Source organism: Manis javanica, chromosome 12, assembly GCF_040802235.1.
Source record: "Manis javanica isolate MJ-LG chromosome 12, MJ_LKY, whole genome shotgun sequence".
NCBI classification, from domain to species: domain Eukaryota; kingdom Metazoa; phylum Chordata; class Mammalia; order Pholidota; family Manidae; genus Manis; species Manis javanica.
Genome location: NC_133167.1, coordinates 77158017 through 77172801, shown reverse-complemented (window position 1 = coordinate 77172801; position 14785 = coordinate 77158017). Strand labels below are relative to the sequence as shown.

Sequence of the window (14785 nt, the reverse complement as noted above, 5' to 3'; positions counted from 1 at the left end):
GAGCATTGACCCCCCTATACTGAATTTTATTGTTGTTAACAACCATTTGATCAATAAATATGAGAGATGCCCTCTCAAAAAAAAAAAAAAAAAAAAAAAAAAAAAGCTAAATATAAAATGAATTGTCATCAGTGACCTATGACTACTGTTACTCTAGCAGTTCTTCAGCGAGGAAATATGATCATACTTGAACGAAATTCACTCTGAACCTTTCAAATTAAAAGACCATGAACATAAAAGGAATCTAAGGAAATTTCAGAAGCTACTGACTTGCCATTTCAATCTCTCTGTAAATCATGAGCCATCCTGTGGATTTCTGCCTAGGTAGCTAATGACTGAAAACCAGACCAAACCATGAGGAAAGGAATGTGCAAGACTATTCTGGAAAATTTCAAACACTCCTACAAAAACAAACCTTCTTTAATTGAAATTTGATCTTTCTTGACCTTGTGCTTCAGGTTCCTCCACTCTAGAGGTGTGATAAGTAGTATATCCTCTGGAGGGTCCCAGTTTGAGGTAAAAGAAACACATGAGCTAGAGCAGTACCTTTTCCAAATACCTGGGCACACTGTTTATCAGCAGTTTGGCACCGTCCGTCATAGCAGAACGCGGTCTCCGACCTGCACAGCCGGCCATTGAGCGCGTAGGTGTCCGGGATGCAAGTACTGGAGGTCCCATTGCAATACTCTGTGAAATCACACTCTCGATAAACACTCTTTCTGCATGGAGTGCCCGCCACTGATATCTACGAGGGAAAAAGAGAAAGAAAATCATGTCCTGCGAATGACCACCCTCAGTTACCTACCCAAGAGAATTTTCAAATAAAATACACCTGATCGTGGATACTTGAGGGAATCCCAGAGTTCCCACGGCTCTGAGTTTTTTGAAGGAAAAATCAGGTACAGTGTTCATTATGCAGCCTGAAGAAAAGTAACTCTCTCAGAGATACGAAAGGATCCTTTCCAACAGAGGATTTGCAACTGCTTTGTGTTCTCCTCTCAGGAGGAGGCCATCCAACTCTACTGGCTTTTGGAGGGGGACAGATTAGTTTAAACACACCTGTCCCTCAAAACTGGAGGAACATTGCCTCTGTCTTTTTGTTCTTGGAGAGACCCAGGAGCCAAACAGCCCTAAAATCCCTTGCTTGGATTTTTACTAGCTTATTTGTGGCTGAGGTACATAATCTGTTTTGCAGTTTCTTCATTTGTAAACGAGATAATAATCATTCTGTCAGAGGATTGTTAGTATTAAATAGAATTAATATTTAAAAAGTGCTTAGAATAACACATGGAATCAATGTATGAAATAGGTTATGACCATCATCATCATATTTAATTATCTGAGAGCAGAAGGGCCTTCTTGCATAGCTCAGGTAAAGAGTAGAGCAGCTGTCAAATATTATGGCCTGTTGATTCAATCAGTCATCCATTGCCTTCCACAATGAAATTCACAAGTCCAAATGCTGACCCACTATATATGCTCTCATACACTCAGAGACATTCTACAATCCAGTCTGACTGAATTAGCACTTCACAGATTGAGACAAAGATGGGTAAGGAATGAAGTGGCATCTTCAAAATGACAAGATAAAAAGGAACTTCCAAGCTAGAATGCCATACCTGAGAAATCCATATTTCAAAAATGTATGAGAGATAAAGACTTTCATAGGCCAATAATAATTGAGAGAATTCATTTTCAGCAGACCTAAATTACAGGAAAGAGTAAAGGGAGGTCTTTAGGCACAAGCAATATGACAGTAAACAGAAATCTACAAAAGGAAAAAGAGAGCTGGAAATGGAATTAATGATGTTAATAATAAAGTTTTTTTTACTTTCCTTATTTTACTGGCTCTAAAAGATAAAAGACTATATAAAGCAAAAATAGTAACAGTATATTTTGTGTTTCTAGTATATGGGAGTGCTCTGAGATTAATTCACTACACATGAAGTGGTGTATTATATGAAATCAGACTAATTAATCAAAGAATTGTAAACTCAAGACAACCAGTAAAATGAGTTTTAAAGTATAAACAATACACCAGTAGCAAACATAAAATGAAACCCTATGTCTTATGGTTTTAGAGTTTACATTTAGTTTGCAGAGCAACTGCATGTCTCATCAATGCTACGGGTACTCAAAATAGGTTGGCCACTTTGAAAAATAGATTTTCAGTGTCCTATGAAATTCAATATACATTTACAGCATGACCCAGCAATCTCCCTTATAGATATTTAAGTAAAATGGAACTATGTTCATACAAAATTTGCTTATGAAGACTTTATAGCGGCTGTATCTGCATCCCCAAAAACTGAAAACCCGGGTGTTCCTCAGCTGGGGGAAGGATTAACACACTGTGGTGCATGCTTACAATACTATTCAGCAACACAAAAAGAAAAAAGTAAGAAACACCACCACATGAGTGAATCTCAAATGCATTATGCTAAGATGCCTAATCATAATGTTTACCCATATAATTATTCAGTTTATATTACATTTCGCAAAAGTAAAATTACAGATGCAGGAGACAGACCTGTGGTTGCCAGGGCCCGTGGGTGGAAGTGTGGACAGCCTGCAGTGGGGAACAGGGGCATTTCTGGGGGAGTGGTAGTGAGACCGCCTATCCCTTGGTTGTGGTGTAAAGTTATAAGACTGAATATGCTTGCCATAATATTCAAAAGTGTTCATTGAAATAATTTTACTATAATAAATTATAAGTTATTGAAGAATTGGGCAAAAAGAATATAGGGAGTATTTATGCATATATACTATATCAGTACTGGAATTATGAAATCTTTGTATCATGCCACTTGCTTTCTTATCCCTACTTATTTGAAGATAATATTGTATTAGCATATGTATGTTTAGCCTGCATTTGTTAAATACCTCTTATACAATGTACATTTATGTGCCATCCAATACCAATAAATATTGTTTGCCTTTATGATTTGCTTTTACAAACAATTCTATAATTAATATTCTTTACTGAATTTTCCATACATGTGCATGTTTCTAAGGTATATACATGAAAGAACTGGTCATAATCAATTAACTTGATAATTTATACTCAGCTCAGAGATACACAAATATTTTTCACCAGAGGGATTATAGTTAATTCAAAATTCCACAACACTGTCCAAGCATGATCTCCATTCCCACTCCTTGGCCAATATCTGATATTGTGTTTAAAATTGCCATTTGGATGACTGCTTTAGGATATTGAATTATTATTTTTATTTGTGTTTATTTTAATACTGCAGACGATCAGTGTATTCATTGAATAATTCTATTTTCATTGTTGAAAATATCCTGGGGGCTCCCTTCGCCTATGTTTGTGTGTGTGTGTGTGTGTGTGTGTGTGTGTGTGTGTGTGTGTGTGTGTGATTTGTCTTTTACTTATCAGTGTGTGAGAATTCTTTGCATATTCTATATCTGACATGTTTAGTCTGCTACACATTTTGTCTGCTATTCGTGTTAGAATTTTTATCCCACAATTGGTCATACACCATTTATTTGACTTCACAATTTCCTCCAGAGTTAATATATCTTGATATAATAATGTGTATGTTTATCCAGCACTTTATCTGATAATTTAGAAGACGGTAAGCTATGGTTTCAACACAGCAGAATGATTAGTACCAATATAAGATGCCTTCTTATTTATAGTTGCTTTCCTATCCACCTGTGGTCATGTTTGTGCTCACTTCTTTGGTCCTTTCCATTATTTCTATATTCTTTTTACTGATTTCACATTAATTCAATTAATATAGCCTTTTATTATGATAGTTCAAACCCCTTTTCTAAATTTCAGAAACCTACCTACAGCTTGAGGTACAGCATGGTCCAGAACCACATTTTGCTGAGTTTTTCAGTTTACATGTTTTGTAATCACAGCACTCCTTAAACAGACATTCCTAAAATTTCATAAGAAGAAATACCATTCTGGTTCAACCACTTAACAGCTGTTTCTGAATCAACTTTTTAAATCCTCACTTGTATTCAACTTTTCAATTATACATTCTAGTTATATTCAATGAAGCTTTACTATTCACTATTTCAATACTATCCAAAAGCATGTGCAAGAACTAAAAACATCTAAAATATCATTTCATCATTAAATTACCTGAAATATTTGGTAATTAATATTTTTGTTATATATGTCAGGTAATAATTTATTACCTGAAATATTTGGTAATGAATAGCAAGAACAAAATCTTGGGAGGAAAAGTATGAATTCCCAAGAGAAAACTCTCCCCAATTTCTTTTTAGCAATTTGTTTACTAAAGTTTTCCGTTGTGACTAGGGTTAGAGTTAGGCAATATAATAAAAATACATTTAGAACAGAAAAAGATATGTCAGTACATATAACTTTTACAAGGTAAATGACAGTCAACTATTATTCAAATTAGGTGATAAATAATGTCAACAAACCAAATATTGTTTCCATGTAAATACATTGTAGTGATATAATTCTTTAATATTTTTATATTCTTTTTTTAATCAAACATTTTCCATTTGTCTCAAAAATCTAGTTTCAAAGATCTTGCCAGTTAGAATGAAGGCAGGATTCTTTAATTTTCCATTTGTTTGTTTCTGCTTTTTCATGTGTTTATGTGAATCAATATGTATTTATAAATATTCCCATCCTAGAATATAGAAAGTTTAGAGTAAAAGCTATAGTTATTTCATAAGAAGAAATGTGTTGGATATTACTCAGCCATAAGTAGGATGGCCTTAGTGATGAATAAACACATATTGCCCAGATTTTCTAGGGGTAATCACTTGATATATTTCAGTGTTCATGTTCCAAAGTTCAGTACCATTACATGAGTGTACGTATGTATATGAGCAGTGAACGAGGATGCTCTGCCAACCGTGGTCATCCATACTGATTACAACCTATCAGCTTAACTTATAACAAGCTAATGAGGAGACGGTGCCTCACTGTTCATTGTCATTATCACTCTGCTTATTAGTGAGTTTGAGCATGAATTTGAATTTTGTACAATTTTATTTGTGAATTAAATACATTCTTTTTCCCTGTCTTTTCCCCACTAAATAGTAGGAACAGCTTTTATATATTATCCAGTTATCCTTTCTCCTTTTTATATGTTTATAACATTTCTTTGCAGTCTATTGTTTGACTTTTTAATGGTGTCTGCCATTTGGGATAATTTACAATGTTCTCTTTATGCACATTGGGTTTTTTGTCTCCTTACCAAGACTTCCATTATGCCAAGATGATAAAATATTATCAATGCTTTCTTCTGATATTTTGTTTTTTAAAAACTTTAGATTAATTTTTTTCTGAAATGTATCTCTATATTTTGTGGAATAATTGTTCAAATATTTATTACTAGTTATTACATTTGTGAATACAGGAACAAATAAATACACCTGCATGTGTGTGGGAGGGTGCATAAAAAGAGCTGTATTTGTGTCAAATGGGGGATATTTATGAAGATATAGGTGTCAACGTCATTTTCCTAAGGACCATCTAGAATACATCTATAAGCTGAACAAATTGGATTTATTGCTAGTTTTAGCAAAAAATACACACCATGATAACTGTGGACACCTCATAAGAAGGTATAATTATAGAATATGGGCTCATGTTAGGTGATTTGGGGAAAGGTTTAAGGAATCTGGACTTTGCTAGCCTAGAGGCTATTAGAAAACAGGGGTACATCTATTACTGGATTCTTCTCTTGAAGAAGAAAGACTATTCCAATGCTGACATTGAAACCAGTAAAGAAGCAGGAATTACTCCTGTTAGCCAGGACAGGAGCGTGTTTGACCATTTTTGTGACTTGGACAATTTTCAAGGTTTCCCTGTTAGACATAATTAGAGTGACTTTGCTTTTTTTCTTCACCCATCATGATCACAGGTGCCTAAGTCCTGAGCATGTTAAGCCCATCCTACCTGTGGCTGAGCATGTTACTGAGGGCAGGAGAAGCCAACAGGGAGACCGGATACTTAGAGCAAAAACATTCTGCAGAGACAGTCAGTGCCTAGGAGGAACTGGTGGGGCACTGACAGTATTTGCTGTGAGCTGGTCTGCCTGGAGCTGTGGAATCTCACAATGCGCAGACCTTATCCCAGATTACATTGTTTTATTCTATTCTTCTTGAAAAATAACTGGATTTTTTGGCAGGTAATTGGCACCATATTTAAGGATAGATGAATTGCAAGATGACAGTGGAAGGTCTGAGATAATTGGAAAACCTATATACATATATACAGAGGCATGCACACACACATTCTTTACTTTGGGGAATGGTGGATGATTAAGATAACTTGTAGGGGTTTAATTTTATGTAAACTAGTGGTGGCCAGCTGTTTCTGTAGATGGATAAGAAATTCATGTAACTGCTGGAGGAGTAATTATGAAGAAACTTTTATTTAAATAGAGGGCAATTGTTAAATATTATACAATAATGATGTTTAATACACTAAATGTTGGTCCTGTCTGCTGAGAATAGTATGCATTGAACTTTTAGTTGATGGACCTGTGGTAGACTGCATATCTATATTTAGAAGTGAGCAAATAGAACAAATTTCACACATCTTGAAACAGAAATGCAAAAATGTTTGGAAATGATTAAGAAACAAGCATTATAATGTTTTGACATTCTTGCAACCACAAGACAATGAAATTCCAGAGAAGTCTACAGAGAAAACAGACACTGAGGGCATCTGAGTTAGGAAAGAAGTGGAAAAAAAGGCATTCATTAAGCCTATATAGTCAAAAATCTCTCTGCTGGCATAATCGGGAAGAGTGTGTGCAAACCAAATTTTCATGATTCATTTGTCTTCTCTACTGAAGAGGGGTGGGAAAGTGACTGACATATCTCATCCTCATTTTCATATCTAAGTTCTATGTGGGGGACATAGCTGCATATCATTCTGCATATACCATGACAACAACTTACTGAAAACACAAAAAATTGTGCTCATATTTCAGTCTGTATATTACTCACCGCTTCACTGCCACAGTCACATTCTTCGTCAGGTTCCAGAATCCCATTAAAACACACTGATTGATTTTGATATGATGGTTGCAACTTTGGTAAGTTCTGAAGACATTTAGCCTCAAGTTTTGAAATAAAATATCTATAGTCTTGCATGCTACAGTTGCTAAAAATCTTTATACCACTGGATCCCCTAAAATAAAATAACATTCCTCAGGTAAATCAATCAGGCAAATAAAACCACATCTAAATAATGTTCCACATGTGACAGTACGAATTTTAAGATGGCTCAAATGAAACCCTTGTACTTTAGCAGAGGTGAAGTCAGCCATGGTTAAATTTTCATTTATCATTGCTAATCTTTAACATTATGTTAACATTTAATATTCTTTTTAAATAAATATATAGATGTGGAGGAGGAAGAAAATGGAGGGTAAAAAAAAACCTTTATGTTTGTAATAGCATACTAAGTGAGTTAAATTAGACTGTTAAATAGTAAGGGAATTACCCTTGAACCTTTGGTACCCACAAATCTAAAGCCTGCAATAGCAATAAGTACATATCTATCAATAACCACCCTAAATGTAAATGGTCTGAATGCACCAATCAAAAAACATAAGATCACTGAATGGATTAAAAACAAGACCCATCTACATGCTGCCTATAAGAGACTCACTTCAAACACAAACACATACACAGACTAAAAGTGAAGGGATGGAAAAAGATATATCATGCAACTAATAGGGAGAAAAATTCAGGGGTTGCAGTACTTGTATCAGACAAAATAGACTTCAAATCAAAGAAAGTCACAAGAAGCAAAAAAGAACATTACATAATGATAAAGGGGTCCATCCAACAAGAGGATATAACCATTATAAATATCTATGCACGCAACACAGGAGCACCTACATATGTGAAATAAATACTAACAGAATTAAAAGGGGAAATAGAATGCAATGCATTCATTCTAGGAGACTTTAACACACCACTCACTCCAAAGGACAGATCAACCAGACAGAAATTAAGTAAGGAGACAGAGGCACTGAACAACATATTAGAACAGGTGGACATAACATACATCTACAGAACACTCCACCCAAAAGCAGCAGGATACACATTCTTCTCAGGTGCACATGGAACATTTTCAAGAATAGATCATATAGCAGGCCACATAAAGAGCCTCAGTAAATTCAAAAAGATTGAAATTGTACCAACCAGCTTCTCAGACCACAAAGGAATGAAACCAGAAATAAATTACGTAAAGAAAATGAAAAATCTCACTAACATGTGGAGGCTTCACAACATGCTCCTAATAACCAATGGATCAATGACCAAATAAAAACAGAGATCAAGAAATATATGGAGACAAATGACAACAATGATTCAACACCACAAAATCTGTGGGACGCAGCGCAGGCTGTGCTAAGAGGGAAGTATATTGCAATACAGACCTACTTCAGGAAAGAAGGACAATCCCATATGAACAGTTTAGTTTAAACTCACAATTAACAAAACTAGAAAAAGAAGAACAAGCAAGGCCTAATGTCAGTAAAAGGAGGGACATAATAAAGATTAGAGCATAAATAAATAAATAAAATTGAGAAGAATAAAACAATAGAAAGAATCAATGAAAGCAGGAGCTGGTTCTTCAAGAAAATAAACAAAATAGATAACCCCCTAGCCAGACTTACCAAGAAAAATAGAGAGCCTACACACATAAACAGAATTAGAAATGAGAAAGGAAAAATCACTACAGACATCACAGAAATACAAAGAATTATGAGAGAATACTTTGAAAAACTACATGCTAACAAACTGGATAACCTAGAAGAAATGGACAACTTTCTAGAAAAATACAATCTTCCAAGGCTGACCCAGGAAGAAACAGAAAATCTGAATAGACCAATTACCAGCAATGAAATTGAATTGATATTCAAAAATCTACCCTGGAACAGATGGTTTCACTGATGAATTTTATCAAATATTTAGTGAAGACCTAATACCCATTATCCTTAAAGTTTTCTAAAAAGTACAAGAGGAAGGAATATTCCCAAACTCATTCTATGAGGCCAGCATCACTCTAATACCAAAACCAGGCAAAGACACCACAAAAAAAGAAAACCACAGACTAAAAGTGAATATCCCTGAGGAGCATAGATGCAAATATACTCAACAAAATATTGGCAAACCAAATTAAAAAAATACATCAAAAAGATCACCCATCATGATCAAGTAGGATTAATTCCAGGGATGCAAGGATGGTACAACATTCTAAAATCATCAACATCATTCACCACATCAATTAAAAGAAGGACAAAAACCACATGTCATCTCCATAGATGCTGAAAAAGCACTCAACAAAATTCGACATCCATTCATGATAAAAACTCTCAACAAAATGGGTATACAGGGCAAGTAACTCAAAATAAGAAAGGCCATATATGACAAATCCATAGCCATCATCATACTTAACAGTGAAAAGCTGAAAATTTTTCCTTTAAGATCAGAAACAAGACAAGGATGCCCACTCTCCCCACTTTTATTCAACATAGTTCTGGAGGTCCTAGCCACAGCAATCAGACAACACAAAGAAATAAAAGACATTCAGACAGGCAAAGAAGAAGTTAAACAGTCCCTGTTTGCAGATGACATGATATTGTACATAAAAACCCTAAAGAATCCACTCCAAAACTACTAGATCTAATATCAAAATTCAGCCAAGTTGCAGGATACAAAGTAATACACAGAAATCTGTTGCATTCCTATACACTCACAATGAACTTGCAGAAAGAGAAATCAGGAAACAATTCCATTCACAATTGCATCAAAAAGAATAAATTACCTAGTAATACACCTAAACAAGCAAATGAAAGACCTATACTCTGAAAATTACAAAACACTCATGAAAGAAATTAGATTCCAATGAATGGAAACACATCTCGTGTTCATGGGTAGGAGGAATTAATATTGTCAAAATGGCCATCCTGCCTAAGGCAACCTACAGATTCAATGCAATCCCTATCAAAATACCAACAGCATTCTTCAACAAACTTGAACAAATAGTTCTAAAATTCATATGGAGCCACAAAAGACCCCGAATAGCCAAAGCAATCCTGAGAAGGAAGAATAAAGTGGATGAATTATGCTCCTTAAACTTCAAGCTCTACTACAAAGCCAGAGTAATCAAGATAATTTGGTACTGGCACAAGAATAGGCCAATAGATGAATGGAACAGACTAGAGAGCCCAGAAATAAACCCAAACATATATGGTCAATTTATATACGTTAGGAAGCCATGGACATTCAATAGGGAAATTACAGTCTCCTCAACAGCTGGTGTTGGCAAAACTGAACAGCTATATGCAAGGGAATGTAACTGGATTATTGTCTAACCCCATACATAAAAGTAAACTGAAAATGGATCGAAGACCTGAATATAAATCATGAAACCATAAAGCTCTTAGAAGAAAACAGGTAAAAATCTCTTGAATATAAACATGAAGATCTTTTTCCTGAATGCATCTCCTTGGGCAAGGGAAACAAAAGCAAAAATGAACACACATGGGACCACATCAAGCTAAAAAGCTTCTGTACAGTAAAGGACACAACCAGCAGAACAGGAAAACAATTCCATTAACAATTGCATCAAAAAGGTATCCTATAGTATGGGAGAATATCTTTGTAAATGACATATCTAACAAGGGGTTAAAAAAGGCAACCTACAGTATGGGAGAATATATTTATAAATGACATATCTGACAAGGGGTAAACATCCAAAATATATAAATAACTCACATGCCTCAACACTCAAAAAGCAAATAACCCTATTTAAAAATGGGCAGAGGATATGAACAGACAATCCTCCAAAGAAGAAATTCAGATGGCCAACAGGCACAAGAAAAGATGCTCCACATCACTAATTATCAGGGAAATGCAAATTAAAACCACAATGAGATATCACCTCACATCAGTTAGGACAGCCAACATAGAAAAGACTAGGAACAACAAATGCTGGTGAGGATGTTGAGAAAGAGGAACCCTCCTACACTGCTGGTGAGAATGTAAGCTAGTTCAACTATTGTAAAAAGAAGTATGGAAGTTCCTCAAAAAATTATAAATAGAAATACCATTTGACCCAGGAATTCCACTCCTAGCAATTTACCCAAAGAAAACAAGTTCTGAGATTCAAAAAGACATATGCATCCCTATGTTTATTGCAGCACTATTTACAATAGCCAAGATATGAAAGCAACCTAAGTGTCCATCAGTAGATGAATGGATAAAGAAGACAAGGTACATATACATAGTGGAATACTATTCAGCCATAAGAAAGAAACAAATCCTACCATTTGCAAAAGCATGGATGGGGCTAGAGGGTATTATGCTCAGTGAAATAAGTCAGGCAGAGAAAGACAAATACCAAATGATTTCCCTCATTTGTGGAGTATAACAATGAAGCAAAACTGAAGGAACAAAATAGCAGCAGACTCACAGACTCCAAGAAGGGACTAGTGATTACCAAAAGGGAGGGGTGAGGGAGGGCAGGTTTGGAGGGAGGGAGAAGGGGACTGTGCGGTATCATGATTGGTGCACATGGTGTGTGTGGGGTCACAGGGAAGACAGTGTACCTCAGAGAAGACATGTAGTGACTCTGTGGCATCTTACTACACTGATGGACAGTGACTGCGGTGGGGTACGGGGGGGACCCAGTAAGGGTGAATGTAATAACCATATTGTTTTTCTTGTGAAACCTTCGTAAGAGTGTATATCAATGATACCTTAATAAGAAAAAGAATATATAGATATAACACATATATATTATATATATAAATGACTAAGTATATAGAATTTTAATAGACATAAGACATTTCAAAGTAAATATTAATTGATTGGCTATCTGTGGGGAAGATTACCATCCAGGCCTAAAGACAATTATAAAATAAGGTGAGCTAAGGCAGTTGTCTCAAAATACTTTAATTTCTTTCCAAAGCTCCCACTGTGGGGTAGGAAAAAGCTGAAGTAATTATATCAGGGGAACACAGCTTCTCCTGCAGCCCTAACTCTTTCTGAATCCATGGAAGTTAACTTAGCAAAAGATCAACTATTCATTCTTTACATATGCACTTCAGTAGCTGAAATTAAATGGACCAATATAAAAAAAATGCAGCATTTGATTTCATACTCAATTTGTACTTACAAATTCTAAGGGTGTCTTCAAAAGGCCCAGCAATCCTATCGCACTTCCTAAATCATTTCTATTTTCTAGTCTCCAAGAGCAAGTGTTCTATGTCTTCTAACAAAGCTCTTATATTCCTTGCCTTCAGCTCCCTATCAGAAGAGACTGTCCTCATCTTTGCACCTCCATCAACTAAATTACATACATCTTTATCTATTTACTCTCCCCAGACCTTATCACAATAATTGAATATACCCCGCTTTAATTAAAGCCAGACCCTCAACACTTATGCACTAGGTTCTATCCTGCTTTACTCAATGATTTTGCTTTTTAAGTCTTCTTTATATCCAGCATCATCTTTTCCTACTTTTCTCTTCATTTCTATCAGTCTGATGTAGAGTTTACTATAAAGATGATATATAGTGTTTCCCATCCATACGAGCTCTCTTTTGATCATAAATTCCACTTCATACTCCCCAAAAGTTTGTATTTATCATCTCCATTATTTTGCAGCCCATATAGTTTATCAAGCTCCTAAAAACAGTTTAAATATTTTTGGGATTGTGCTGAATTTATAAGCCTCTTCTGGAAATATCAGCCATTTTATAGTAGGTTTACCTATATCCTTAGTGCTGGTATACATATGCTGTTTTTCTAGAATGATCATCCTAATGAGTTTTTGATATTGTTATAGTTCTAACTGTATACTGATTCTGTTGATTTAAGTAGGTAGTCAATTATAATGCCAGCAAATAAAGACAATGTTTGTCCTCTTCAAATCTTTCCTCCTTTTTCTTTCCTTTAAAATACTAGCTAAAACTGCCAGTACTATGTTATATCATTCAGGTTGATGTTAGACATCTTTGCCTTGAGCAGCAACTTACTACAAGAGTCAAACAGTGGCATCATATGTTTACACAATATTTCATAGTCTTCATAAATCTTAAAGTTTTCCCTCTAATTCTTTTGAGTGAATATTTCTCAATAGTGGGATTTACTGCTTTCTGTAGTTTTATGTCACTTAAACAGATTTGTTAATGTGAATCTCATTGTGCAAAACATACCTTTCCAATTTTTGATGTGGAGTTGACTATAAGGAGTATAAGGAATAAATTCATTACGTGTTGTAAACAACCTCATAAATATATGTAAAGTTAATTATGAGTAAAAAGAAGCCTTACAATGCTTCATGATTCATTATACACGTAGCTCTTGGACAAGAACACTTATTGATGTCATCATATGTTAATCCAATTTTAAGGCCAAGTAGTTGAGCTATAATAACTGAAAATCCCTCTAAAGTTATTGCATCTGGATACTAAAGAGAATCAAAGGGAAAACAATCATATAAGAAGAAAACACATCAAGAAATAAATTAAACCATTTTTATTCCTGTAAAATTTTTGTATTTTAATATTGTCTATGTTAAGCTATTTTACATCTTATTTTGATATGTCATTGATATGCATACCCATACTAGTTAATAGATTAAGAAGCACAAAATGTAAAAAGTAATGAAACTACCAACAGTCTCTTGTTTAAAATTTGGCATGCCTGGCTTCTATAGCCCTAAACACATTTAGTATTTCCAATGGAATCAATATGAAACACATTTATTTAACTTTCCATTAAATCAGCCCCTCCCATTAACACATTTTAATTCAATATGCACATGTGTCAGGCCCTACAATAAATAGGAATATAGTGGCGCGCATGCAAGAAATGGATGTTGTCTACACCTGGAACTTATATTAAAGAAAGGAATAAAGAAAATGCACAGGAAATTGACAACCAACTTCCCAAACAGAGAGAGGTCATGTAAAGTGCTCTGAAGAAAATGAAGTGCTCCAGTAAAGAATTTTGAGGTGGATATAGATAAGGTGGTTAGAACAACCTATTTGTGGAATTGATATTTCAGCTGAGCTACAGAGTCTGGGGAATGATCCAGCAGCATGGTGACACGTGAGGCGGCTGTGTGGGACCCCGGCCAGCGCTGGGAGCACATGGGTGAAGACATAACCCGGTAGGAGTCAGAGACAGAGACAAAGCAATGATGAGGAAATTTGGAATGAGGAGGTATGAAAAAAAGTTTAGCAGCAGTGTAAAGTGGCATTTCACATTAACGTTGATAAATTGAGAAATTTTTTTTGATATGTCATTGATATGCATCATCTCTTTAATCTGTTATAAGCAAAATTCCTAGAACTTCTCTAATTTGTCTACATCAATTGAAACTTATAGTGAGTAAAATTTAAGTAATTCATACCTAAAGAGAAAAAAGATTGTGTATGTGTGTGAATGAAAATACGGAATATTATGGAGTAACATGGAAATATCAGTTAATAGGCACCCTCTCCTATTGTTCTACAAGAGCTAAGGTTAAAAGAAAGGGAAAATCCTACTATCAGAATTTGAATGGAGGTTTAAGACAGAGTACGAACATGAGAGATGATATTTGGCTGGCTGTCATTTTTTAGGGCGAGATGTAGGAAACAGAAGCTGAACTTTTAATGCCAACTCAGAGGACTGAAAGTGTAAAACATAAAACAAATACTAAAATGACAGACTGGGATAGAAACATGTCAACAATTAGATTTAATGCAAACTGTCTAAACATACCCATTAAAAGCCACAGATTAG

The 14785-nt window shown here is 35.0% G+C and overlaps 1 protein-coding gene across 1 annotated transcript in view; it reads right to left on the bottom strand.

The window, feature by feature from the left end:
- Positions 1-14162, bottom strand: part of LOC140845297 (disintegrin and metalloproteinase domain-containing protein 18-like) — a 40359-nt gene extending 26197 nt beyond the window's left edge. Inside the window, 5 exon segments of the mRNA XM_073219281.1 lie at positions 547-745; positions 3813-3911; positions 6979-7162; positions 13327-13463; positions 14073-14162. Coding sequence (XP_073075382.1) covers positions 547-745; positions 3813-3911; positions 6979-7162; positions 13327-13463; positions 14073-14162 — 709 coding nt within the window.
- Between the last annotated feature and the right edge of the window lie 623 nt (positions 14163-14785).